Genomic DNA, 27,395 nt, shown 5'->3' on the forward strand with positions numbered 1-27,395 from the left:
ATCCATTAAAACTGCATAAGAAAAAACATTTTAATCTGACACGTATATAAATTCGCCACGCGAGAGTAGTTTCTCGTAAAAAAAAAAGACCAAAAAAATTACCTATTACATCTGTGATATTCTTGAGTCTTTTTGATATATTAATGATGCATTTCAACATATTAATAATCCATTACAACTGCATTACAAAAAGAAACTTAATCTGACGTGTATATAAATATGCGAAATTCGCCTGCATCGCAAAATAAACGCGAAAAAGTGATATTTTTTGCTTAAAAAAATTTAAACATAACTGTAATTATTACACCCATGATATTCTTGCGTTTTTCGATATATTAATGATCGATCCACATTTCGATATATTGATAATCCATTAAAACTGCATAAGAAAAAACATTTTAATCTGACACGTATATAAATTCGCCACGCGAGAGTAGTTTCTCGTAAAAAAAAAGACCAAAAAAATTACCTATTACATCTGTGATATTCTTGAGTCTTTTTGATATATTAATGATGCATTTCAACATATTAATAATCCATTACAACTGCATTACAAAAAGAAATTTAATCTGACGTGTATATAAATATGCGAAATTCGCCTGCATCGCAAAATAAACACGAAAAAGTGATATTTTTTGCTTAAAAAAATTTAAACATGACTGTAATTATTACACCCATGATATTCTTGCGTTTTTCGATACATTAATGATCGATCCACATTTCGATATATTGATAATCCATTAAAACTGCATAAGAAAAAACATTTTAATCTGTTACGTATACATAAATATGATTGCGAAATTTGTCTACATCGCAAAATCGACACACGAGAGTGATGTTTTGTTTAAAAAAAATTTTTTTAAACACTGCTAAAATTATTACACCCGTGATATTTATGCGTCTTTTCGATATATTAATAATCGATCCATTTCGACATTTAATGATGCATTACAAGAAATTGCACATTACGAGAAAAAACATTTTAATCTGGAACATACATAAATATGGCTGCAAAATTCGCAAAATTAACACGCGAGAGTGATGTTTTTGTTTAAAAAGAAATTATTAAACACTAAAATTATTACGCGATATTCTTGCAATTTTTTTTCGATATTTCTCGTCAATATTCGTTCTCACAGGATTTGAAAAAGCCAATAATCCGATATCAGATACCAAATTTTTTATCGAAAATGCAACTCGCTTTTATAAATATGAAAGTTCTAGAAGACGAAAAAAAAGAATTTTAAATGATACACAATAACAGAACGTCTACAAATCTTGTAAAAAATTATCTGAAAATTCTCTGATTTTCCTTTTCACTTAAAATTCTAGATAAGATAAAAACATTTATATAGATGTAGCTTTTTAAAATAAAAGTTTTAGGAGACAAAAAAAAGAATTTTAAAAGACACAATAACAGGGTATCTACTCAATCTTGTAAATAATTACCTGAGAATTACCTGAAAATTACCCGATCTTCCAGATATTTTCATCTAAAATTTTAGATAAGATAAAATTCATAGAGCTTTTAAAATATGTTTCTTTATTGTAAGTGCTTTCTAATGTTTTCTATTCATACGATTCTAGTTATCAAGAGTGCAGTTTTTCTAGCATTTAATATTGATTTATTAATTGTAAAATTAATTTAAACAATAAGTGCGATATCACTATATCTAAACACTAAAAATATGTGCAAAAATATAAGATAAATATATAAAACAAAAAATAATTTAGTATAAATGTCTTAAGGAATACTAATTTATTTAAATCATTATTTATTTATTTATTAAATAAATAAAAGGAGTAGCACTAAGTTATTTAAATATTACCTATTTAAAAAATTGAACAATTTTCTATTATATGAATAGAAAACAAAGAAAACGATTATATACGGTTGCTAACTTGACCAATCAGCGAATTATCGATTGCAATAATGATAAGAATAAAATTATCAGACACAATTTTTGAAAAAATTTCCTGAGTCTCAATAAAATTCTATGAGAATTCTCAGATTTTTACAAGGTAAAAAAACCCTTACAATCCCCGATTGTCCCGATTATTCCAGAGAGAAGGCACTCTGGATAAAAATTATTAGACCCGCGATATTTTCGATATTTCCCACCGACATTGTTTCTCGCAGAAAACTAGAAAGAGCGAATAATCCTATATGGAGTCAATCAACGCCGAATTCTTGATCGAAAATGAAACTCGCGGTAAATAAAAACGTGAAAGTTTCGACGAGGATCGGAGCTGAATTCACGCGAATTCTCTCAGTTCTCCGATTCAACGAATTTTATAGATCCGTCGTAACAATTGCCCAATCCTGGCGCGGACAATCTCGATGATCCTCTCACAATCGACACCGGTCTCGTCGGTAAATAACGCTCGCAGGTGTTATATACCGAAGACCGACCGGCGCGAAAGACAGAATCGGGACTTGGTTCACCAGACAACCTGGCCTAACTTTACCTTCTCCTTCTCTCCGCGCGAGTGAAACGATAAGTTGGGAGTGAAAACGGCATCGTTTCGACGAGTTAAAAAACACTGAGCATTCATTCTCAATGATTCCAGATTCAAGATTAATTAAGAGAAATTATTAAAATAAATTAAACATGATTAATTTTCCTCTGAATCCAAATTCATCGTAAATTACAAGTATATAATCTCGAAGAGAGAGAAGCAACCGACAAACCGCGAAGAGCGCAAAGTCAATTAAGCCAAGTAGCCTGTAACTAGGTGTGCTGGTTACATCAACGAGGGAGGAGATTAATTCTCTTTAAGTAAACTAAAAATTTCCCTTCCTGCAAGTAGCAACGATAATTTAGAAAAGCCGAACGGAGTCAATTAATCGGTGTAGGAGACGGGCCCCCCTTTCTGAGGAGGGGGGGGGGGATTAATTCTCTTTAAGTAAATTAAAAATTTCCCTTCCACTGCAAGTAGCAACGATAATTTAGAAAAGCCGAACGAAGTCAATTAATCGGTGTAGGAAACGGGCCCCCCTTTCCGAGGGGGCGGGGGGGATTAATTCTCTTTAAGTAAATTAAAAATTTCCCTTCCTGCAAGTAGCAACGATAATTTAGAAAAGCCGAACGGAGTCAATTAATCGGTGTAGGAGACGGGCCCCCCTTTCCGAGGGGGGGGGGGAGATTAATTCTCTTTAAGTAAATTAAAAATTTCTCTTCCACTGCAAGTAGCAACGATAATTTAGAAAAGCAGAACGGAGTCAATTAATCGGTGTGGGAGACGGGCCCCCCTTTCCGAGGGGGCAGGAGGGGGGAGTAAGAAATTAAATGCATATATCAAGTGTGCGCGATCCGTCACGCTTGGTATCTTGATCGAGAGGCACGAAAACAGATTCCCCGTCATCGCGACGAGGGAAAGCCTGCGAGAGATCCCCCCCCCCCTTGCCCCCCGGCCGCTCCAGGTGCCGCCGTACAAGTGCATGTGCGTCGCGAGCGAGAAAGGTGGGAACCTCTTTTTTTTAAATATTATTTTTTTTCGGAGACCCCGCGGATCCCTCAGGAAAGGTGGCGTCCGGAATAAGAAAGGTATTGTACCGCGCAGGAGCGCGGTTATACCTGAGTTTCGTGAAAAAGGGTGCGCGGAGAGAGAGAGAGTTGCGTGCTTGCGGAGAGTGAGACTCACCTGATAATAGCTCGATTCCGCCATCTTGCTCCCGCACTTCTCTGTACGCTCTCTCGTACACTCGCTCTCCTCTCGCGCGCTTAGGCTCACACGTCGCTCCCCGTCCGCTTTCGTCCTTTGTGCGCGTCGCCGAGAACCGACGTTAGGTGGTGGTCCATGATGCGTTTCGACACTTCGCGGGCCGGATTTTGCACTGTATCCCTATCGCCGCATTTTTTCTCTCGCGTCTGTCTGTCTCCGTTCCGCGTCCGACAACGACGGTGCCGTGACGTGACGTGACGCGCGGCGTCGTCGACACAAGAGGAGTCTCTTTCTCTCTCTCTCTTTCTCTCCGGAGTGCGATGAACGGATGAACCGTCCGCGAGAACTTGAGAACTGTCGTTACAACGTCGTTAATCGACGACGACGAGGATGATGAGGCTGCGCGCACCACTACAGATTACACATAGGCGGATGAATGGAGAGCCGCGCGAACAAAATGCGAACACAACCACATTCCACCGCACCGGACTGACGACTGAGTGAGAACGCCGGGCCAATCGCCGCGCAAGGCGCCGTCGCGGCTGGCGCGTCCCAAGCAACCAATCAGCGCTCGCCGTCGCTCGCGCTCCGGAGTCGCGCGCCAATCGCGAACATTGGCGGCACGGGACGTCAAATTTGATTGTCATATCAAGTTTTTTCCGATGAAAATATATCCTATAAATAAAAAGAAATAATTTGTTATTTGTAAACTTATTATATAGATGTAGATTATTTTTAATTATAAATAATTAGTTATTATTAGTAATAATTAATTATTTCTTATTTAAATTTATCTTAGAATATATTAGATATACATATATTAATAGGTATATGTTGATATAGGTCTATATGCCCTAAGAAATATAAAAATATAAAATTAAATATAAAATATAAAATTATTATATACTATAAATTTATTAATATATTATATATTATATATTAATACATTATAAATTTTTAATATATTATATATATTATAAATTATAAAATTTAATATAAAATTTAATAAAATTTAATTAGATATATAAACTATTTTAAAAATCTATACAAATAAACATTTCTTAAAATAAAATTTCTTAAAAGTATAAAATAATCGTATTGCAGGAATATAGTTGGAAATGCTGCAATTTAAAGACATAAATATGAAAATATATAAAATTAAATTTAATAAAATTTAATTAGAAATATAAAAAATTTTTTTTAAATATACAAAATAACATTTTTTAAAAATATAAAATAATTGTCTTGCAGGGACACGTTGAAAATGCTGCAATTTAAAGATATATCAACATATTTTGCGTTTATAAAGGACTGTTTTTATAACGTTTTATTATCTAATGTACATATATAATAATATATATATATATATATATATATATATATATATATATATATACATATATATCTTTGGAGATTTATACAAAAAAAATATATACAATTATTGAGAAATTAATGTCTGAAGAAGTTCTTCGGGCGTTCTGGAAAAGAGACTGCTAGGATTTTGATACAAATTTTTCGGATTGTGACAGGAATCGTACAATTGCTTGTATATAGCTCCGATTACTTCGAACGATCGTTTCTGAGTAATCGTGCGATGGTTGTTGCTTTGTAACAAACTTATTTGTGGTAGTAACAAGACATCCGGCATCACCAGAAACGCCTCTAATTTATTCTGCGAAGAGGATTAATATATTAATGTCTGCGAGCAATTGTATGTTACTTTACACGATGAATTGAATCAAACTCACAGTGAATTCTTTCACGCTGAGGGCATCCATGCCAGGTATAGATGACAGTGGTCCCTGCTCGCGTCCTTGCAGGATAGTATAAATCGAACCGAGATTCAAGTGTGCAACCAAAGAACTAGCTTGTTCCGATGTAAGTGTGTCGATTTGCGCATCTGATTGTGCCTGAAATCATATTACAACATCAACAATAGCCAAAACTTACAAGCAGATGTCCAATCAAACAATGAAATTAATCTCGATAATATATCTCACAATTATATCTAATCTATGCTATCTTTTAGATAAAAACTAACCAATCACCTGTAACCTTTCTAATCTCTGATCCATGTATTCGTACAATGCTAGCGTCGATTGTATCTGATGCATACAATTGAGAAGATAAACAGCCATATCCACAGTTGGTAATCTGGAGGCTGTTTCGTTAACTTCTTGAAGTAATGGATCGATGATACATGACACAATCTGTCAATCATATGCAAAATAATATATAATAAATGTTGAAACAGAGAAAAAAGTATTTTCGCTGAACATACGTACCTGTAACATGTCTTTTTCCCTGTCCTCAGCTATACTGACGACAGACAATATTTCATTTAGAAGCGACAACAGTCTAGAAACAGATGGAGCAGGGACCAAATCACTTCCGGGAGGTTCCGCACGCTCTCCAAGAGCGATCCTCGTTTCTCTTTGCAATCTGCTCAGAAAACTTTTCTCGCTCAAGGTCAATAAATCTGACAGTGTTTGATCTAAAACACTATCAGGTATGACTTGCTCAATAATAGCGCGGTAAAATCTAATTAAAGTTGTAACTGAATACAATACTGTTGCTGGTGCCTCTGTAGATATAATATGCTCTATTCTCGATTTTAAAGGATGGCACAATCCTTCTGTGATGTTGCTCAATGCTTGTTTCACCTGATCTGACACATCTGCGATGAAACAGTTCGATATTTAAATAATGTTTGACTTGAAAAGAAATAATTACCTACTGTTTAAATTCTTACCTGTCTTATCACAGCCTTTTATCAAGGTAAGAATGTTCTCTTTCTCCACAGGAATTACTTGATGCAACCATGCGAGCATATCACCGATATATCTCTTAGGATCATTAGCGTGCATCTCTATAGGATTAGGTGTTCCACCACCCTCTCCTAATGTTAACGCATTTATAAAAGATCCCACTAAGGCGGTTCTTCTAATTGCACAATATTCATCTAGAATATATCTAAAAATACCCAATATATCAATTGTTTACAATTAATATAATACATATAATACTCAAATATTAATCATCTTACTTGAATAATACTGGTCTATCTTGAAGTTTACTCATAGCCTTAATGAGTAATGGTGCCAAATATTCGTTTTCTATATTTTTACAATGAGTTTGTGTCCATCGATATAGTCTTTCGAGCGCAGCTTCTTGCAATAGCGTCATTCTCTGCATTATATCCAGAGCTAATGTCTGATAGCCAGATTGCATGAGCACTCTACATTTGCCATGAATATCCTGGAATCCCAATAAAATTAAAGTGCCAAGAATAATTATCACTATCAGAAATAAATAACATTTAATGCATTTACCTGCACTTTATTAACTACAGAAAAAAACTCTTCCGTTATGGGCGATTCTCTAGCTGAACCATGCAAATTGGTCAATTCTGACGGAGACAATTGGAAATTTTTTATAAATGCACTCGCAACCTCCTGTTGCATGGACAATACTTGACTGGAAATAAAATCCAACGATAAATATTTTTGACGTTGCAACCATTATCATTAAATATTATTGCTCAGATATATAAGTAATGTTTTCTCACCTTTCATTCTGAAGCTTTGTAGTTTGGTCTATAAGCTGCGACGTTTGTGCTTTTGTAATTTGCAAGCGATTGGTCATAGACTGCACAGCTGTATTCATCGCTAGAACATCTTGATAAACATCATCCAGGGAAGCCTTCACCTCTTTAAAGGCAGCCAGGAATTCTTCATTTATCGCCAGACTCCTTCTCTCTATCTTGCTGCGTAAATTTCGTCGAGAGTTCAATGTGTTCTCGGTGAAAAATGTTGACAGCTCTTTCAAAGCTTCCAAGGTGTCCTAAAATATTTTACACGAAATCAACGTTTTTCCCTTTTATCGCAATTAATCAATTGATACTTAAAAAATCATTAAACTCTTTCTTATCAGTCACTTAATTTCAAAATCCATTTGTTTTTATACAAAATGGAATTTATAAGTAATGATTTATCGCATAAAGTTTTTACCTTATCATGTTCCACTCTGGATTCCAGTAATTTATTGACTCTCCGCACTAAAGCGGAATTAATGTTCTTCTCGCTCATCGCGAAAATTCAGATTTTTAAACTCTCATCGGCAAACGCATATAACCTATATACAGATGTCAAATGGAGGACCATGACAGTTTCAAATGGTACACGTCATCCACATATGACGTGTACAGTCCCTTTCAAAATTTCATGCATGTCAATTGAAACGCAAATTATTTTCTTGACAGATAAAAAATGGACAAAGTTGCGCCTTTAATATCATCGACGTGGACAAAAAAAAAAAGAAAAAATTGTTTTCAACAGATATACGCAACAATTATATATCTTCCGCAGCCAATTGATGTCTCGCTGTCCACTGATAGCTGACACGCGCATGCGCACATGCGAGCTGTCAAAATTGAGGATTACATGTTTTTCATTAATAAACGACGCAAACTCAAATTGTTTGAAATTCGATAGAAAAAAATACATGAATAAGAATATAAACCTGATAGAAAAATTAAAAATGATTTATGTGGAATGATCAGGTGGCTAATAAATAATGTCGATATTCTCGATTCGATAGATCGCGGAGAGAGGAAGAGAGAGAGAGAGAGAGAGAGAGAGAGAGAGAGAGAGAGAGAGAGAGAGAGAGAGAGAGAGAGAGAGAGAGAGAGAGAGAGAGAGAGAGAGAGAGAGAGAGGAGAAAGAGAGAAAGAGAGAGGAGAAAGAGAGAAAGAGAGAGGAGAAAGAGAGAAAGAGAGAGAGACAGCAGACAGAGAGAGAGAGAGAGAGAGAGAGAGAGAGAGAGAGAGAGAGAGAGAGAGAGAGAGAGAGAGAGAGAGAGAGAGAGAGAGAGAGAGAGAGAGTGAGAGAGAGAGAGAGAAAGAAAGGATAGATACGGAGATACCATGCAGTAATTCGATGCGTTTAGTTGCATTTAGTTGTTGCGCGAGTGAGTGTAATTGTTTATTTTCTTCGATGAATTAGGATAGATATGCGCTGGCTAATTCGTCTGTGTACCCTCGCGATTTTGCTGGTGCACAGCATAGATGCGAATAGCGAGGATGTGCCATTAACCAAATTCGGCGCAAAGACTGGGCCGACCTTAAGATTCTTCTACTGGTAAGATTAACGATCCGCTTATTGATTTTTATTTAATAAACGCAACAACATGCAGCTTAAAGACATTCGTTTGTTCTATAAGATAATGGATATGAATGACGATCGTTAGATGTAACAGCGTAGACCTAACAAGATACTTGTTGAGCTGCGTATCATTCTAAAGTGATGATTAATCTACATTTACTGATTAGATTCTCTTATCCTTAATAATTAATTAATAATAATTAATTGTTTTTTTTTTGTTGCAGCTACTCGTGTGGCTATAGAAAAGCCTTCGATCAATATGTGAGTATCCTTAAGCAAAAGTATCCGGAACTTCACGTCGAAGGAGAGAACTTTACTCCGCCAGGTTACAATATGCTAATTGCAAAAGCATTGGTAATTAAATTTATTGCTTTTACGTATAAACGATGCATATCTTCATATATATTATTTTATTATATCTATATGAATTTTTCAGGGAATGCTGAAAATATTGGTAATTGTTCTAATCGTAAGCGGAGTTGACTTTGGTCTGCCCCTAACATCAGCATGGCAGTGGTGTATAAACAATCGTTTTTATTCCTGTGTACTGATTTTCCTGCTCTGCAACGCAATAGAAGGTCAACTGATTTCATCAGGTGCATTTGAAATACATTTTAATGGTAAGCATAAACTACACTTGTTGTTTGTACAATTCTTAGGTTGAATATTTGGTCATTTCATTTCACTATGATGTTTCAGACGTTCCTGTTTGGTCAAAGCTCGAAACCGGCAGGATACCTCAGCCACTCGAATTGTTTCAAATAATTGATTTCCACTTAGATATGCAGTTTTCAGAAATGGATGTCGGAAAGATCAAATTTCAAACATAAGACGTAATTTTATTTTGTATTCGAAAATTAATGTAATTACATACCATGCCACAGGAAGTTTGTTAATGTGATGAAAATATGTACAATATATTTGCTAAGTAAATTCTTTAATGTACATCTCTTATCATAGAATACATTCATCATAGAATAATACCAATAAGAGTATGAAAATATAAATGTAATTGAAATAAAACTGTTACCAAAATTTTTATATAGGATTTTGATAAAGATTTCACATATGTTGTTGTTACAAATTCCCACAGCAGTTTATATTATCTCGTAACAGCATTTTTTCAATATCGCTCGTTTCCTATGTTTAGGCAAGATTTAAGAGCAAGATTTCAAAAATAATATCTCGACGTTGGTTGAGATATTATTTAATTACTTTACTGATTTCATTGATATCAGTTGGATGATCGCTGATTAAAGGACGTGCTTCATATGTACAAATAGTAACGCCATGTTTATGCGCTGGAGCCCATTCCCCTCTCAGACCAATATAGGAAATTTCAATTTGTTCCATATTACTATCGCCAACAAAGTAAAGACTTAGATGCTGTACCGATGAAAACTTTACTGTTCTGTAACAGAATTTATAATTTCTAAGCCTTGTATATAGTTTTAATATCTCATAAGTATTTTGTTCGTAATTACAGTTGTAAAAATTTTATAAATTTCTAAAAAAGATAAATAAATGAGCATGTATACCTCACAGGATATTCGTGTACCCCATATAAATCTGTGACTAACTCAAATTCTTGTTCTGGACTAGTATTTACAGCCTCAAACGTCATGTGCGGTCGATTTTTGTATCTATTGATATATATAAGTTTAGTACAATGTTTTATCCAACTTTTATTTCTTGAATATCTATATAAATATTGTTTTTTTTTTTTGTTTTTATTAATTTATACTTACAGTTTTACTGTTTTGGGCGAATTTTCCTCTGCAATTATAATAAGCCCCTTTAATTTTACATCTCCTGTAAAACTGCAAAAAATCAAGATGTTATATACAAGACATCTTTAATAATAAATATATAAATAAAAATTTGAGTATACCTACGGTATATTAAACAGAAGCTCAGCATCGATGTCACTTTCTACAAACTGAAATAAAATAAAAAGAATTGAAATAGACTTTAAAATATGTGAAACACTTTTCAAAGAAAAAGAAATATTACTACAAAATTTTATAAGAAATATTAAGATATATTTGAGATTTGCTAAAAGATGAAATATACAAAACTTAGAATACCTTTGTTCTATCTAATCTCTCTTCCCATGTTTTAAAGACCTTTACACCGCTACCTTCCTCACTTTCATTTAAGCATTCCACTCGATCTTTATCTATTTTTTCATATAATGTATAACTGACACCTAATTCTGCTGTATCATGTGCACTGCCACAATTGCATCGGTGGTCCATTGTCTGCAGATCCTATCAACAATGAAATAAAAGAATAAGATTATAATAATGAAATAATTTTTTCCCAAATTATATATACACTAAAATAAAAACTTGATTAAATTCAAAGTAGATTGTGTATAACTATATAAATAAATATCTTGTAACATATAAATATGCTGTTTTCACTTTCATATATTACATAGTTCTTATTAATATAAATTCCACACATGCGAAAGATATATTTATTTAAAAAAAAATTACAAATCAATAATTTTTGCTCGTTTCTTTTATATATTACGTTTAAAATGTTCGGTTACCAGTGAAAATGACTGTCAATCTTTGAAATATTTGTCACGTACCTTTATTTAGGAGATGTTTACAAGATATTATGCGGCTGCAACAGGTTAAGTTCACGTGACAAGATCGTTTCAACAATGTAATAATTGCAACAAAGTATAATATTTTATATATGAAAGATATAATGTTCTCTATCAATTGAAAGACACAAAGTCAAGGAAACGTGGAATCTGTCCTGGAGGATTATTTACTACATTGAAGCTCTCCCTCTTCTTTTCGACTTATATACAGGGTGTCCCAGAATGATGGGGACTAAATTCGTGTGCAGATTCCTGGGATCATTTGGAGACGATTTTTCCTCAGCGAAAATGTCGAGGGAGGTCATTATTTTTTGCATGTTTCCAATTTTTGCCATCATGTATCTTTGTAACTAAGCCTTAAATTAAAATTCTATTAAAGTAAACTCTACCTAAAATTAACTGAAAAATGTGAATTTATTATTATTTTATTTCCACAAGTTAGTTTGCGAAAAACCCTTTATTTTCAATCGCTTATAACTCGAAAATTATTGGTGTCTCGACATTTTTGCTGAGGAAAAATCGTCTCCAAATAATCCGAGGAATCTGCACACGAATTTAGTCCCCATCATTCTGGGACACCCTGTATATGTATCTAATCGGTCAGTAAACAAAAATTTCTTTCGACGTGTATTTCAAATTATGTTGCAATTACTCTTACTTTGATTAAATATTTTATAATCTATGAAATTTATTTAAATATCTTATAGATTCTTCGAATGTATTTTTGTAGGAAATATATATTATATACACAATAAAAAATATATATTAAGGCTCCTGGTACCTTGTCGACCATGTCGGAATCGTGACGTCAGAGGCGAGAAAACACACGGTGAGCACCCAGAAATCAAGTATTTTAGTAACATCTCTGTTCGAAAAATCGTCGATATAAAGTTCTAAAGCAAGAGATTGCAGTATGACAGGTAGAAGTAAAACTTCATGATTGAAAAACAGGTGATATTCATTTATAAATTCTATAGCATATATACATCTGTTACTTTGCATACAGTGAATGAAATACAGATAGAGAGTGCAACGTAACATATAAATAAAACAATCTTTGTATGATTTGTGTGTGGAATGGTTGCATAGTCTTGTTTCTATTTATGTTTGTCGACAGCCTCATCGATAATTTTATTAAGTTTCTGATTTTGCCAATCAAGGGTAATATTATCGAGATGGTTATCAAAATCAACCAGATTCCTGTACTCCTCCGCCTTCAGTAACGAATACATAGCATCTGTGTGTGCAACACCTCCTTCATAAATTATACTGTAACAGAATAAACGTGACGTTTTAATATCTGAATAAAATGTATGAGCTTCCAAGAATTAAAATGATATTAAAAATGTATAAATTACTTTGCTTTATCCTTTGGTTTCCATTTTCCATCTACGATCTGCGAAATTCTCAATGGACTAGATCCCATACCTAGAGTCACCTCTCGATTATCCACCTGGGAAAAAGCAATAAGATTTGTAGAAATAGAAATAAAAATATAAAACACGTGTTGATGTAACAATCTTAGTAAACATACCACTATGAGCAATGCGCTATTAAAGTTATCTGCGATTTTATCCGCTACTCTGTGAGCTGGTCTGTCTGTACTGTAGAAAGAACACACAAATGAATCAGTAATAGAATATTAGGCTCAAGAAAAATATCAAGGTACCTTAAATCATTTATATTCTCGTTGGCCAGGTAATAACCTGCCAGGATAAGGCCTTTGCTAGCAGCTAACTGGTCCACCTGCAACATTAAACATCATTGAATGAGATGTCATATTATTACTGCGATTATTCTAAAAGGACAGACTTCAAATAAAAAAAAAAAATAAATAAATTGCTCTCTTATTATGACAGCTCATCATGTGATATAGGTTAGGACATTGCCACGTCCACGACACATATCGATTATGACACCTATCAAGGTATATGAGTCGACTAATACAGTAGGCCATAAAATTTAGCGAAAATAATGATCGCGTCAAGGAGGCTCGTAAAATATTTACCAAAGTAAGCGCTATTTCCGCCATTGGGGAAACATGTGGGCATATATGGAATAAAGGTATCGCGTCCTCGATGTACAGATCCGCCCTGCCGTCCTTGCTCTTTTGTTTGCCGAGCAACAAGCCATTGATCGCGCAATGCGGATATTTGGTTGCGTGTAAAATGATCTTACAATACGCGCGAGGCGAAAAGAAAACATTCGTCATCGTCAAGTGTGCACTGAAAACGCGAGCGGACGCGAGGAGACAGAAGTGCGAATCGGTGCTGCCAACATTGCGGATTGTCAGCTGTCAGGCTGGCGAACACGTGACCCGACGTGACAAACTCCTATAGCGCAACTTTTGTGAATGTACTTTATCAAAATTTTGATGTAATAATCGAAATAATACTCCCGTTTCAAATAGAATCCAGTGTTTGCTGTTATCTAAATGAAATTATCTAGATGAAATTTTGGCATTATCTTATCTTTATATAAATAATAAAAATATATGTATTATTTAAATAATACATATTTTTATTATTTATATAAAGATAAGATGATGCCAAAATTTCATCTAGATAATCATCTATATAATTTTATTTATCAAAATTTTGATGTAATAATCGAAATAATACTCCCGTTTCAAATAGAATCCAGTGTTTGCTGTTATCTAAATAAAATTATATAGATGATTATCTAGATGAAATTTTGGCATCATCTTATCTTTATATAAATAATAAAAATATGTATTATTTATATGTATCTAACAATAAGATGAAAAAAAGTGTTATCTTTACTAAATTATCTAGATGAATGTTCAGATGTTTTTGGTTTAGAGAACTTAAGCGATAAGCGATAAAAATTTATAAATAAATTATATTTTTATATTCTTTTTATAATTTACATTTTTTTTTATAACTGTGTTTACATAAGCGGTCTTAAAAATATTATCCGGAAGTTATCTAGATGAATCGCCATATAATTTTATCTTTTATCTAGATATATTATTTAAAAGAAAATCATCTTCATCTTATTTAAAATGAATTTACATATTTTCATCTCATCTTTATCTAGCTAATTTTAAAATCATCTAAGAACAACACTGAATATATCAATATAAAAATACAGTATATATAATACAATATAATATAATATAAATATCTCACACAGTAATTTACTCATCCTCAAGCGATTCATAAACGGCGCCACGTTACGTCAAAAGAAACTTCAGAGCTGCGTTCGGAATCTGTCCGTCAAAGTGCAAAATTTGACCAATCGGAGACCGAGGATCCCTTTGTCCTGATTGGTCAATCAAGCACTTCGCTCTAGGTGAATCCATTTCCGAACACAATCTAGAGTGTTGCTGCCCTCTGGTGCACTTTCCACTATTCCACTCGTTCGTAGTCAACGTTCACGCTCATTGTCGGTCCGTAAAAGTACGAGTATGTTACGTGAGTATATTAATTTCTGCGTCTTTACGTCTTTAATTATCTTACAAGCACGATCGCGTCGCGTGTACCGACATCGCGGTCGCGATCGCACGCGCGAGATTCATCTCGTCGGCCGCGAATCTCGCTCAACGTTCGTATATTCATTCCTTCTCCCGAAAGCTCGTGACGTCACAGCTCGAGCCGCCGAAAGTTCGTGCACGCGAGTCTACTACGGCGGATCGCGAGAATTATCGGGCGCTTTCGACGCGAAAATTTCCGGGCTTTTCCGACGTTGTCGAGCGCATTCTAAGCGGGCGATTGCGCGTTTCCGGTCGCACTTCCGCATCGTCGTGTCGAAGTATCGTTACGCCACGGACAAAGCTCGTAATTCTCGTAAAAATCGCATCGACTAATACGACAACGATCGCGCGGCCATTTTGTCGACGGTACTTCAATGTTCAATGTCGTACGTTGCTCTCTCGCAAACCGAAAAAGCGGAAGACTCCTGAGTGCGTCGCGGGGAAGTCGTCATCGTCGTTCGGTAAGGCCCTCCGATAAGTGGGCCTTGAAAAAAGCGGCGACGCGAAAACAGAGCTTCGGTTTTATTCGCGCGCGAATGAGCTCTCGCGATTCTCGCGTTTTACCGAAACGCGTCGAAAATGTAATAGCTAAAACCCACGGCGTCGCCGCGCGTCGCGAACGAGAAAAAGTAAGTAACGCGAGTGCAAGTGTTTCGAGGAGGTGCCCGGGGAGGCATCGGGCAACGGCGGAGCAACGATAGGGTAAATATAATTTATATATAATTTATTGAACTTTTCATTTGTTATTTGTGAGATTATCATTCATTTATCTTCGCGGTAATGATCCACATTTTATATTGTTATATAATAATGAAATGATGTAAAATATCATAGATTTTATATTTTGAAATACTTAGAATATTTAATAATAAATATAATAATTTTTAATAAAATTTATAATAAATATTTGTATATATGTGTAAAATACAATTTCTACATTGTATTATATTTCAGAAATATGTAGATATAAATTATTTATGTAATGCGTAACTAGATTCTTTTACTATTAAATATTTTAATTAAAATATTTAAAAAGTAAATTGTAAAATATTTTAGTTTAAATATTTTTTGTAAACATTTCTATCTTTCTTTAAAAAATATTTCTTTGCAAATTGTATAGTTTTTTAAATATCTTAACGAATAAAAAAGTTAACTATGCGCATACCTAATAGAATAATTTTTTGAAATATTAAAATTAATATATATAATATTTATATTTAATTAATTTTTATATATTATATATAATATTATATATATAATAATAATAAAATATTTATAAATTAATTTATAATACCTATTTATAATAAAATTAAAATTAAATTTTCTCTCAAGTTAATTTTAATATTTCAAAAAATGATTTGAAATATTATAAATGATTTAAATATTTTGATAATTGTTTTGTATAATATTTATATGTTTGTATTTTACAGATCAACATTGTCTACAATTCCGTTGTTCATCAATTGGTTCAATTCAAATTGGTGAGTGTTGAATTATTTAAAAAAATTTTAAAATGTATTTGTGAAAATTATATCAGAAATATTTTAATACATATATATAAGATGAAAGAATTAGGAAAAAATCTTTTTTCTCTGAAATTTTAATTAATTAACTTTAATTAATTATCATATAATTTGCCATAATAGATGCATCGGTAAAATTCTTTTTATTCTTATTTTTATTCTTACAAATTGTTTGATATCCAATTGTAAGTTTACTATTTTTTTATTTTTATACTTATTTTACACATTAAAAGAATTGAAATCTCAAATTAATCATATAAAGTTTCAAATTAAGAATATTATATATAAATAGATACATATCACAAATTCATCATCTTAAAATGAATAAACTAAGATAAATTATATATATGTGTTTAATTTTTGAATGTGTATCATAATAGAGATTTTTTTCAACGTACATATGTTAAGTATTGACCGGATGTCGAGATAAACTCAATATAGCACGTTTATAATATTGTGTATTTTTGTGCGTAAAATACGAACCTATAAATTAAAATCCGGTCTCTCTACGGGATGGGGAGGGGGAACGAACCCACTGTAGCTTTTTTCCTTGAGAGTGACAATTTTAATTTACAGATTCGTGTTTTACGCACAAAAATACACAATATTGTAAAGTTTTGGCAAAATGGGAGAGCTCTCTTTCAGAAAAGGAAGAAATCGAGGATAGAGAGATAGAGAATAGTATACTGAGAGAATTTTCTCTGTGTAAGAGAAAGAAATAGATAGTCTGATAAAGAAATAGATTCAAAAGTAGTCATATAAAGTAGAAACTATAATGTTAACGCAAAATATAAGTAAAAAAAAAAAACAGATTTCATAATGTAATTAAAATAGTATAGAAATATAAAAAAATATATAAAATAAATTTTAGGATAAAAGACTAAGAAATATTTTTCAGAGATATAAAAGTTAATAAATGTTTTGATTTAGGAAAAGAAAAAGAGGTGTAACAGTAAGTCCTTAATTAATTAGAAGAATTAATCAGGAATTAATTAATCAATCACAATTAATTAATTAATTAATTATTTTGAATTGACGTTGTTTGTTTGATCAATCAAAAGAAATTTTTTCTTTTTTATCAGTCAGTGAAATTTAGTTTTTATAAGTACTTATAGTGCTAGATCGAAATGCAGTTTCATTAATAATTTTTGCTTATATCCTTAGAAATTTTTACTTAAAATGAGATACCTATATTTTTTCAGATGTTAAAAAAAAAGAAAGCGAAGAATCTAAATGTAAATCATTAGTATGCAAATAAAATAAATGGACTTATGCAAGAAGAAAAATTTAGATTGTTTGAAATAAATTCTTTCATACACACATTATAAATTTACATATTATAAATTCTTTTACACATGAATTGTTTTTCAAAGATTTATTGCAGGAGACATAAAGAAATAAGAAAAATAAAAATAAATGATTCACGTATTTATCCATTCATTAAAATTGAAAAATTATTTGAAAAATATATGCTTTAAACCATCTTTTTTGTAAATTTAAAAAATTAGAATTTTATTTCGGGTTTAAATAAAAAATATATATACTCTTTTCTTTGCTCTTTTAAAAAGATAAATTCTTTATAAATTCTTTCATATATTAATAGCTTTGCAAAAATTTATTTTAGGAGACAAAAAAAAATAAAAAGATTCAAAAGAAATTACATTCTAAATGTAAATGATTATTGTGTGAGCAAAACAAACGAAAGTACTGCAAAAAAAAAGTTTAAATTGTTATAAATTCTTTCATACATGAATAGCTTTTCAAAGATTTATTTCAAGGGACGAAAATAATAAGAAAACGATTATACATATAGTTAATTACTTGTGAAAACTGAAAAATTATTTAAAAAATACTCTTTGAATCATCTTTTTGTAAATTTTAGAAATTAGAATTGTATTTCGGGTTTCCATAAAAAATTTATATTCTCTTCTCTCTATTCTTCCAAGAAGATAAACTCAATTACATGAATGGGTTTGAAAGAAAGGGAGGATTTTGCGAGAAAAAGTACAAAAATATATAGGAAAATTGACGTCACTCTCTGCGATTATATCCTTCATAAATACGATAAACAGTTTTGGAAGAGGATGCGATCGCGGGTCATCCTCGTTATCGGTCATCGTCGCGCGGCGCAGCAACGGCGGACGTCTCCTCGTTCATTGTGATTTTAATAAGCCTTATGTAAATTACAAATGAAATTGTCAGAGGCAGGCCCGCGGTCCATTCTTCGCCGCTGATGGGGACAATTAGAGGAGCTTTGTCCGGCGACCGCGCGTTGTCCGGCTGGCCAGCAACTTGAGTTCTCCAATGAGATGGGACAGAGAAAGAGAGAGAGAGGAGAGGACCACCCGCCAACCCTTGATGTTTGTATCCGCTCCCCGGAACGTTCACTTCCGACTCTCGGAATCGCGCGCCGCCGTGCTTCATTGTGCTCGCTTCCCCGCGATATTCTCGAATCATCGATACAATTAACACTTTGCCGGCTGCGTAGTTACTATTATCATTAGTTAGTTCACATGAGAAGTCATCGGTCAACAAAAACATAATAGTAATATAAGCGAAATAATTGAAACAGAGAAAGTCTTGTGTTTCCTTCAATTATAATTATAATTATCGAAAGAAAATTAATTCCTCCAATAATTGCGACTTTTTTTTGCATGAGAGAGATGCTCTAACAATAAGACGTATAATTCGATTCATATCGTAGAAGCTACAATGTCAAAGTTCAGTTTAACCTTTTGCGGTCCACAATTATGTTCTAGCAGGTCCGATTTTATTTGAATAATTTTATATTACAAAATAAAATAATTCAATACGAAAAATAATATAAAAGTACTTATACAAGAAACATATTTTATTTTACAACTAAGAATTTAATTTAATTTATTTATATACATATAGTTTATATTAATATTTTATTTTATTTTTGTGTTATTGAAATAATAATCAAATAATCAAATAATTTCTAATAATATATTGAAAATAAAATAATTGCAAATAATAAAATAATTATTCAAAGAATTTTATTCACAAAATATGTTAAAGAAAAAAATCAATGCAAAAGCAGCATACCTTTTCTAGAATATAATTATATGACTTTAAACAGTCTCAATGAAAGAAAGTAAAATACGACCAAATAAAGTAAAATATGACAAATACGACCAAAAGATAACTATGCTATTAAAATATAATGGTGATGAAATGCAACAATTCAAATTATTTATTTTTACTATTAATGGGCGTTTTTTAGTAACGAAATAATATGCCATCCATACTTTGCTAATATAATCTGTTATAATAATAACAATATATATTCAGGTGCCTCGATCGCGCATTTATAGACCACACAATACCGAATACTGTATGTACCTGGAAGGCTACACTCGGACCGCGAAAGGTTAAAAGTACTCGTTGACAGAGAAAACGAGAGGATGCTCGTCCACGAGAATTCGCTACGCGAAACGGTTTGAATCCGCAAGAAGGAGGACTCCGCGGCGCGGAATTGTTCTGTCGTAACCCGACGAGAAAGAGAGGGAGGGAAAGAGGGCAGGGGGATACGGCGTCTTCTGGAACGCCGGGACTCAGGGTCGAGAATGCGCCAATAAAGAGGGGGCGGGGGAGGGGGAGGTAGGGAAGAATCGCGGGGTATCGGGACGCGGAGGTTGGAAATCGAACGGAATCACGGAGGCTGGAGGTCGTGGCGGAGGTTCGGGAGAGGGGGGCGAAGAGAGAGAGAGAGAGAGAGAGAGAGATAAGTTTTTACGGTAGGGTTACTAACTTACGGACTCGGCATTGTCGAGTTCCCGCCGACGCGAGGACAATGCGCCTTCGGAACACAATGCTTCACTCTGGAAATCTGAAGGCAGTCTTGACTACCAACCTGCAACCACCCCCATACCGCCTCCCTATGTGCTGCTCCCCTCGGTCCCTCTCTTTCTCTTGCCCCCTCTTCCCCCCCCATTCCTTTTCGATCTGCGTCTACCAATACTCGCTTCTTCGACACATACCCCCCTTTTGCCCCCTATAACCACCCCCTCAATTGCCGACCGCGCCGTTCTTCTGTGGTCCTCGTCGTTGCTTTCCCATTCTTTTGGCCTTACACCCTTTCGCCCCCTTCTCCAACCCCTTCCTAAATTCTTTTCCAGTTACAGTTTCGACGATCTTCAAGTTCACGTTCATTAATTCGCAAGTTTGACAGAGAGATTTTGCTTTTTGCAGGGAGAAATTTGGGAAAATTATGTGTCCAGGTCCTTTTAGCGCGGCACATTTAACTTTATACGAATTCATTGTATATAGATACGTACTTGTGTGCGCGACGCATACACATTTATACATTTTACACACATTTATTGTAATACAAAATATAAAAGGCGCGGAAACAAGGGTGGCGAGATTTCGAAAGAGGAGGGAATAAAACGGGAGAGGAAGGGGAGGAGGGAAAGAGACATGTACGAGCGTATTTCAATCGCTCTTAGCTTTTCTCTTTAGGCGGGCTCTGCCCGTTTCTTTTGCCCCACAAAAGCTACATTGTTTCGCCCACCGCTCTTCGCAACAGAATGCAGGAACGCTGCTGGAAACGGCTTCTCTTTTCGCTAGAGAGACGCGACGACCGCTAGCGTCGACAATCAGACGCGAAAGACGTAGACGCATCCGATGCATATACATATATGTATGTATATATATATGTATACGTATAGAGACGGCATTTGTCAGTGCAGCAATTCTTTCTGATGTGTTCCGCCGCTTGCCTTTCCATCCGGCATTTATTGTTACTATTTACACTTCCCTTCCAAATATTAATCTTAAATTAATTCATAAAATATTCTTAAATATAAACTTAAATATAAATCTAATACTTAAAAAAAACATATATTATAATAAAATATATTTTTTTTATTAAATAAAATTATCAAATTCATAAATAAAATTACAAAAATAAATTTTATCATATAAAATTTAAAATTTTCCTATATTATATATGTATATAATATGTCATTACCAAATATTCGTACAATTAAAATCAACAATGATAAACCTAAAACTCTTCTATAGACACGTCGCGATACTTTTGTACATCTTTTCTGTATTTTCGAACCGCATATAAACGAGACATTCAAGGTAAAAGTCTCTCTGAAACAAGAGAACCCGAAGGCTGGTTTTTCGATCATATGTGGCTTAAACTACTAGTTTAACGAAACGTTCCTTAATCTATAAATCATATGTTACTCGTTTTTCCATTTTACGTTGAGGACAGATCAGTTAAATCTTGGTTAAACTTAAGTTGGCAAGTTTACTTGCGCAGACGCGATGCAAACAAAACGTCATTAAACTAACTAAAATTTAATTTAATTAAAGCAAAAAATTAAACTTAATTCAGAAACAATGTTTTTTAGAGCATAAATTAAAAGTCGAGAAATTAAGAAAAGAAAAAAATATTAGAGCATGAACTCGAATCTAAGAGAAAAGAGGGTTGGATTATAAAAATTAATATAATAAAATTTTTATTTTATTATAAAAAATTTATATTTTTTCACAAAAAAGTTTATTTGCTTATTAAAATATTATTTGCGTTTCTTAAAGATTTGATTAAATTTTTGTTTTGAAAACTTCTTTCATTAGCATTATTGCATACAAATACAAAGATATAAATAATATAAAGATTTCTCTATCTCAATTATGAATTTTAAAATTAATTAATTAAAAATTAATCGAAATCTTGTAATAAAGTCTTTTATTTTTTATTAAAAAAACCGGCCTTTATAAATCCATAATTTGCGTTTCAATTTGTTGGTACAATTTTGCTCTAAATGCTTTGAGAATATTACTTGAAGTATCTTACATAATATTTCTCAATGCTTTCTTAAGTTTATAGGAATCATTTTCGAAAGATAATGAAAATCATTTGCTTATTAAAATATTATTTGCGTTTCTTAAAGATTTGATTAAATTTTTGTTTTGAAAACTTCTTTCATTAGCATTATTGCATACAAATACAAAGATATAAATAATATAGAAATTTCTCTATCTCAATTATAAATTTTAAAATTAATTAATTAAAAATTAATCGAAATCTTGTAATAAAGTTTTATTTTTTATTAAAAAAATCGGCCTTTATAAATCCATAATTCGCGTTTCAATTTGTTGGTACAATTTTGCTCTAAATGCTTTGAGAATATTACTTGAAGTATCTTACATAATATTTCTCAATGCTTTCTTAAGTTTATAGGAATCATTTTCGAAAAATAATGAAAATCATTTGCTTATTAAAATATTATTTGCGTTTCTTAAAGATTTGATTAAATTTTTGTTTTGAAAATTTCTTTTATTAGCATTATTTCATACAAATACAAAGATATAAATAATATAGAAATTTCTCTATCTCAATTATAAATTTTAAAATTAATTAATTAAAAATTAATCGAAATCTTGTAATAAAGTTTTATTTTTTATTAAAAAAATCGGCCTTTATAAATCCATAATTCGCGTTTCAATTTGTTGGTACAATTTTGCTCTAAATGCTTTGAGAATATTACTTGAAGTATCTTACATAATATTTCTCAATGCTTTCTTCAGTTTATAGGAATCATTTTCGAAAGATAATGAAAATCGATCAATCTATTTCTAAATTTTGATAAAAAAACACAACACCTATATTGTAATAAAATAACAACCATTTCTTTCAACGGGATAACTTATACATATAAGAGACGTGCGGCGCTAATTTTATAAGATATATTTTAATTTTTCCTGATGTCTCTCTCTCTATCTCTCGACGCTCTCGTATTAGATCTCTCACAGAAATGCTCATCACTTTCCCTCAAAAGGTTTTCTTCTCAGAGAGAGCGCATCCCTCTTTTTTCCTCTCGTCATCCCCTCTCGTTCTCTTTCTGCCTATCTTACTATCTGTCTCTCCTTTTTTTCGCAATGTCGCTCGCTCCCGCTCTTTCTTAACTCTTTCATCCCCCTCATCCACCCTCCTCTCCTCGCGACAACATTCTTTTCAGTATTCACTGTGCAGTTTCTTGTACCGATACTTCCTTCTTTCATCGTCGCGTTATTCAAGCTTTTGATGCCGCGGCGACAAAGCTCTTTACTTCTTTCCGCGAACGAATGAAAGCAAGGAACGTTGGCGATATATATATATATATATATATATATATATATATTTTATATATATGCATATACATATATACTATATACATATAAACCCTCTTGAATATACGTGTATTAGTATAGGCGTGTATTTGCGATAATGTAGCACGTAGATGAAAGAGCGTACGCAAAATCGGCCTTGAAAATTTCACGTACCTGAAATATTTATCCCCTGGAAGAAAAAGAATTTTTACTTCTCGATTTGATTCTTTCTCTCCGATTTAATTACATATTTTCGCGATAAAATATGTAATATGCGTAAATTTTGAGAATTTTTTAGTATATTTTTAATATCAAGCGCGCGAAGAATCTTCAATTATCTGTTAACATTTTTATTGCGATTAATTCAATAAATGCACAGTTAATTACATTTGCAGTGTTATTTACAGGAAGATTATAGAGACTCGAATGAAAAGATAACTGCGATTAATTTCTTCCGCTCGCGCAAAAGGTCACGAACTATCTCCGTAGAAAGGTTCAGGTCCTTCCTGAGGGAATAACGACATTAAAGGAAGTCGCTCGATCGAGTATGATGATTTGTTTTATACATTTAATTGTTTGAATTTTTTGTAACAATGCGCATTCTCGTCAATTTTTTTTATTTAAAGCATGATAGTCCAGAAAGCTACTCTATTATCGAAAAAATACACTCAACACTTGTTATAAGTACATATAATTAATAATTAATTTTATTATATATTACATTTAATTTTATTAATTATATATTTAATTTATAATATTATAAATAAATATTATAAATTAATTTTATTAATTATATATTAATTTATAATATTATAAATAATTATAAATTAATTTCATTAATATAATTAAAATTATATTCTAATATAAAAGTTATATTTTAATATACTTAAAATTATTTGTGAGGACTTATAAAAGATGTAGGACGAGGATGCGCGAATTTATACACGTAAATTTTTTGCTATATATGTTGAGGATGCCCAAAGGAAGGACTGAAACGTTCAAAATAAGTATATAGATGAATTTAAAAATAATTTTATGGCACCCCTAATATCTGCGCCTAGCCCTTTTCATATCTGAATTTGTATTTATATATCAGAGCTTTTTATTATTTTACATATGATTAAATTATCGGAAGAGATACCTCTCTCTCTCGAATCAGATCGTACTAAAGGAGGGACGGTATAAAGGGTTAATGAATGATGGCGACTGATTCGTGAGTAAAGATGCCGCACACGTGATATCGGAATACCGGAGTATTCGAGAATGACAGATAATGCGCGGGGGAAGAGGAAGCGGGAAGTGGCGAAGAAGCGTTGTGGAGAAAGGGGTTGAAAAGGGCGGAGAGGAGGGAGGGAGGGAGGGCAGATTGGTGGCAAAGGGTGAAGCGGGAGAATACAGTGGTGTCCCTGTCCACGAGCAACTCGCTCTATTCGCTCGCTCGCTCGCTCGCCAGCAGCATCATCATAAGACCTCTTTGTCCTCCGGCAATTTCAGCGGCATTGTCACCGTCAACAATGTCCACTTGACATTCTCCTTCTCGCTCCCACACATTGTTAACCCATCCCACCGCTCTCTCTTTCAATCATAAAGCTCATCGTAGACGGACCCGTTCACGTGGTAGCTCCGCTTTGCCGCGTCGTCGTCGTGGATGCACCTTAACCGTCTCCCTTTTTGTTATCCAGATGCGCGATGATTAAAAGCGCCTGGAGGTTTGAGGTCATCGGGTCTCTCTCTCTCTCTCTCTCTCTCTCTCGACTTGACTCGTCTGTTATAAAGTGTCGATCGTCGAACGCGTTTTTACACAAGCGATTCGATTTAATTAAGGGAATATTCTATGTGAGAGGATACGATGAAAATAATATATATATATATGAGATATTAAATGTATAAATAATATATATATGAGATAAAAGCTTCTCATATTTAATGCATTAATAATGTTTTCGACCACATCTCTCGCGTTCATCAGGATAACAATTGGTCACTCAAAGAAACATCAGAAAAAATATTAGGTAACTAAATTCTTCACAGTAGTCTTCTCTCTCTCTCTCTTTCTCTCTCTCTCTCTCTCTCTCTCTCTCTCTCTCTCTCTCTCTCTCTCTCTCTCTCTCTCTCTCTCTCTCTCTGCTTTGTTTTATCTTATGTTCGCATTTTTCGCAAATCTTGCTCGCTCCTCTCTTTTTTCCTCTCTTCTTTTCTCTCTTTCTCGTTGAAGCCATCATCCATTGTCCACATTGTTACGCGATAGCGTCTCTTTCTTCTCCTCATTGTTTTCACGCATTGACGGTGGGTCGTGCGTTGGATTCTTTTTGTTTGTCAGCAACTTATAATTATCTCATTGCCAAGCGCCAACTTCTTTTTGTTTGGGAAAATCCAAATGAGAGATTTGAATAAAAAATATTTACACAGGATGTCCGGATAATCGCCCCATCCATTGAGATGTCTCTTCTCGTCACGCACTTGTACTCGAACGAATTGACTTTTTTTAAATTAATTAACTTCTTTAATTAATTATTGCGAAGATCGCAAAACGATATAAGACTTTCCTTCGTTTGACCCGCTCTATCTGCACACGAGAGGCGATTATCACCGGACACTCTGTATATTTTAAATTTTAAATTATATAAATATTTCAAAATATAGAGATTAATTATTTTTGACAATTAACGTATCATGGACCCTTGTCCTTATTTTATTTATTGATCCTGTGATTCGATTATTTTACTGCGCGTTCTCAAATTAAATTACATTTAAATCGTCAAAAAATTAAAAACGCTAAACCACTGGAAATATATTTGACTAAATATCTTTTTGTAATTATTGACCGTAAAGATTGCAACGAAATGATAATTTATAATTTAGATTTATCAGTCACTTTGATTCTTACTTAATTAAATGAATAAATTACGCGAAAAATGCGTTTGAAAACCTATCATTGCGATATATATAATTACACATTAATTGTAGAAATCACTTATTTATTAATCATATTATCGTAACAAATAGTTTTTTCGATATTGATCGCATTTGGAAAAGGAATTTGGAATGTCTCGCATTATATTTTTTTTCCTATTCAAGCATCGGCGCGTGAATGATAATAAAACCGAAGTACGTCAACAATCGCGCGCTAGACCAAGGTCGAATAACATCTTATTGATAATTCGGCCCAGAAATATTTTACGCACTATGACATATATACATATACAAAAATCGTTCATAAAGTTCGTACTTTTAAAGGAAAGGTTTACAAGGAAAAGAATAAAGTGATTGAAACTGTGCGCATATTAGTCTTTTTCTATAATGAATTTTGCAAAATTCACATTTCCATTTTATTAAAAATTAATAAAATTTATAAGAAGTTTATTAATTTATAAAATCAATTTTTATAAAATTATAACATATATTAATTTTCAAAAATTTTATGCACAGTTTCAACCACATCATTCTTTTCCTTATAAGCAAACGAACTTTATGAACTTTATGAACGACCTACGCATATATGTAATAAAGTGCTATATAATAAAAAGATATAAGTTTCCTATATTTTTCGTATTACTATACGCAATACATTTGAAACTCGTCTGAAGAATCTGAGAAAAGCCATTATACAAAAGTGCTTGCAGGGTGTAACAATACTTAAAGAATACGCGCAAGCGAGCTTCGTAGCGCAGTCGATAGCACAATGTACACACACGCACGCACACCTACGCCCGCGTGCGCGCGTATTTCGTGAAAGTGGACGCGTTTTACTTATGGCACGCATTGTTCTATTGTGCCTGAGAGATGAGCGCATTACTGTC

At 33.0% G+C, this 27,395-nt stretch overlaps 5 protein-coding genes across 6 annotated transcripts in view; 1 reads left to right on the plus strand and 4 right to left on the minus strand.

The window, feature by feature from the left end:
• Window positions 1–4,172, minus strand: part of Pkn (serine/threonine-protein kinase N) — a 49,182-nt gene extending 45,010 nt beyond the window's left edge. Inside the window, exon 1 of the mRNA XM_083032755.1 lies at window positions 3,646–4,172. Within this exon, the coding sequence (XP_082888881.1) occupies window positions 3,646–3,669 (24 nt within the window). The 5' untranslated portion in view covers window positions 3,670–4,172. The remainder of the gene's footprint in view (window positions 1–3,645) is intronic.
• Window positions 4,173–5,026: 854 nt separating this feature from the next.
• Cog6 (conserved oligomeric Golgi complex subunit 6) lies at window positions 5,027–8,046 on the minus strand. Of its 2 annotated transcripts, XM_083058792.1 has the most exons (9): window positions 7,677–8,043; window positions 7,235–7,509; window positions 6,999–7,143; window positions 6,713–6,924; window positions 6,419–6,639; window positions 5,952–6,343; window positions 5,715–5,876; window positions 5,415–5,576; window positions 5,027–5,338 (listed from the first exon to the last, which is right to left on the minus strand). In XM_083058792.1, the coding sequence occupies exons 1-9, from the start codon at window positions 7,752–7,754 to the stop codon at window positions 5,105–5,107; spliced, it is 1,881 nt and encodes a 626-aa protein (XP_082914918.1). In that variant the 5' UTR covers window positions 7,755–8,043; the 3' UTR covers window positions 5,027–5,104. The 2 variants fall into 2 exon arrangements, with proteins under 2 accessions (XP_082914918.1, XP_082914919.1); XM_083058793.1 differs by lacking the exon at window positions 5,027–5,338 and having other exon boundaries at window positions 5,708–5,876; window positions 7,677–8,046.
• Window positions 8,047–8,549: 503 nt separating this feature from the next.
• Selt (selenoprotein T) lies at window positions 8,550–9,869 on the plus strand. The gene is made up of 4 exons (XM_083058496.1): window positions 8,550–8,804; window positions 9,053–9,182; window positions 9,265–9,448; window positions 9,528–9,869. Exons 1-4 carry the CDS (start codon window positions 8,677–8,679, stop codon window positions 9,656–9,658), a joined length of 573 nt encoding a protein of 190 aa, XP_082914622.1. The 5' UTR covers window positions 8,550–8,676; the 3' UTR covers window positions 9,659–9,869.
• A 14-nt stretch (window positions 9,870–9,883) lies between these two features.
• LOC145948911 (PITH domain-containing protein 1) lies at window positions 9,884–11,856 on the minus strand. Its single transcript, XM_083058495.1, has 6 exons — window positions 11,428–11,856; window positions 10,916–11,098; window positions 10,724–10,767; window positions 10,577–10,648; window positions 10,367–10,471; window positions 9,884–10,239 (listed from the first exon to the last, which is right to left on the minus strand). The coding sequence occupies exons 2-6, from the start codon at window positions 11,084–11,086 to the stop codon at window positions 10,032–10,034; spliced, it is 600 nt and encodes a 199-aa protein (XP_082914621.1). The 5' UTR covers window positions 11,087–11,098; window positions 11,428–11,856; the 3' UTR covers window positions 9,884–10,031.
• A 529-nt stretch (window positions 11,857–12,385) lies between these two features.
• Window positions 12,386–13,709, minus strand: Emc8-9 (ER membrane protein complex subunit 8/9). The gene is made up of 5 exons (XM_083058494.1): window positions 13,454–13,709; window positions 13,115–13,191; window positions 12,980–13,049; window positions 12,804–12,898; window positions 12,386–12,714 (listed from the first exon to the last, which is right to left on the minus strand). Exons 1-5 carry the CDS (start codon window positions 13,655–13,657, stop codon window positions 12,543–12,545), a joined length of 618 nt encoding a protein of 205 aa, XP_082914620.1. The 5' UTR covers window positions 13,658–13,709; the 3' UTR covers window positions 12,386–12,542.
• Between the last annotated feature and the right edge of the window lie 13,686 nt (window positions 13,710–27,395).

This window comes from Prenolepis imparis, unplaced genomic scaffold (assembly GCF_030444845.1).
Source record: "Prenolepis imparis isolate NDT839.2.m4 unplaced genomic scaffold, iyPreImpa1.0 SCAF_2, whole genome shotgun sequence".
NCBI classification, from domain to species: domain Eukaryota; kingdom Metazoa; phylum Arthropoda; class Insecta; order Hymenoptera; family Formicidae; genus Prenolepis; species Prenolepis imparis.

Bases quoted from the DNA above. Each gene is read 5' to 3' on its own strand.
- Emc8-9 (XM_083058494.1), bottom strand. From the start codon at position 13,657: ATGACGAATGTTTTCTTTTCGCCTCGCGCGTATTGTAAGATCATTTTA. The intron at 13,192-13,453 runs GTAAATATTTTA...TTAATGTTGCAG, and splicing joins CGGAAATAGCGCTTACTTTG to GTGGACCAGTTAGCTGCTAG. The intron at 12,715-12,803 runs GTAATTTATACA...ATTCTGTTACAG, and splicing joins AAACCAAAGGATAAAGCAAA to TATAATTTATGAAGGAGGTG.
- LOC145948911 (XM_083058495.1), bottom strand. From the start codon at position 11,086: ATGGACCACCGATGCAATTGTGGCAGTGCACATGATACAGCAGAATTA. The intron at 10,649-10,723 runs GTAGGTATACTC...GATTTTTTGCAG, and splicing joins GAGCTTCTGTTTAATATACC to TTTTACAGGAGATGTAAAAT. The intron at 10,240-10,366 runs GTATACATGCTC...ATTCTGTTACAG, and splicing joins GTACACGAATATCCTGTGAG to AACAGTAAAGTTTTCATCGG.
- Cog6 (XM_083058792.1), bottom strand. From the start codon at position 7,754: ATGAGCGAGAAGAACATTAATTCCGCTTTAGTGCGGAGAGTCAATAAA. The intron at 6,925-6,998 runs GTAAATGCATTA...TTGGGATTCCAG, and splicing joins CTGTAGTTAATAAAGTGCAG to GATATTCATGGCAAATGTAG. The intron at 5,877-5,951 runs GTACGTATGTTC...TATGATTGACAG, and splicing joins GGGAAAAAGACATGTTACAG to ATTGTGTCATGTATCATCGA.
- Selt (XM_083058496.1), top strand. From the start codon at position 8,677: ATGCGCTGGCTAATTCGTCTGTGTACCCTCGCGATTTTGCTGGTGCAC. The intron at 9,183-9,264 runs GTAATTAAATTT...TGAATTTTTCAG, and splicing joins TGCTAATTGCAAAAGCATTG to GGAATGCTGAAAATATTGGT. The intron at 9,449-9,527 runs GTAAGCATAAAC...ATGATGTTTCAG, and splicing joins ATTTGAAATACATTTTAATG to ACGTTCCTGTTTGGTCAAAG.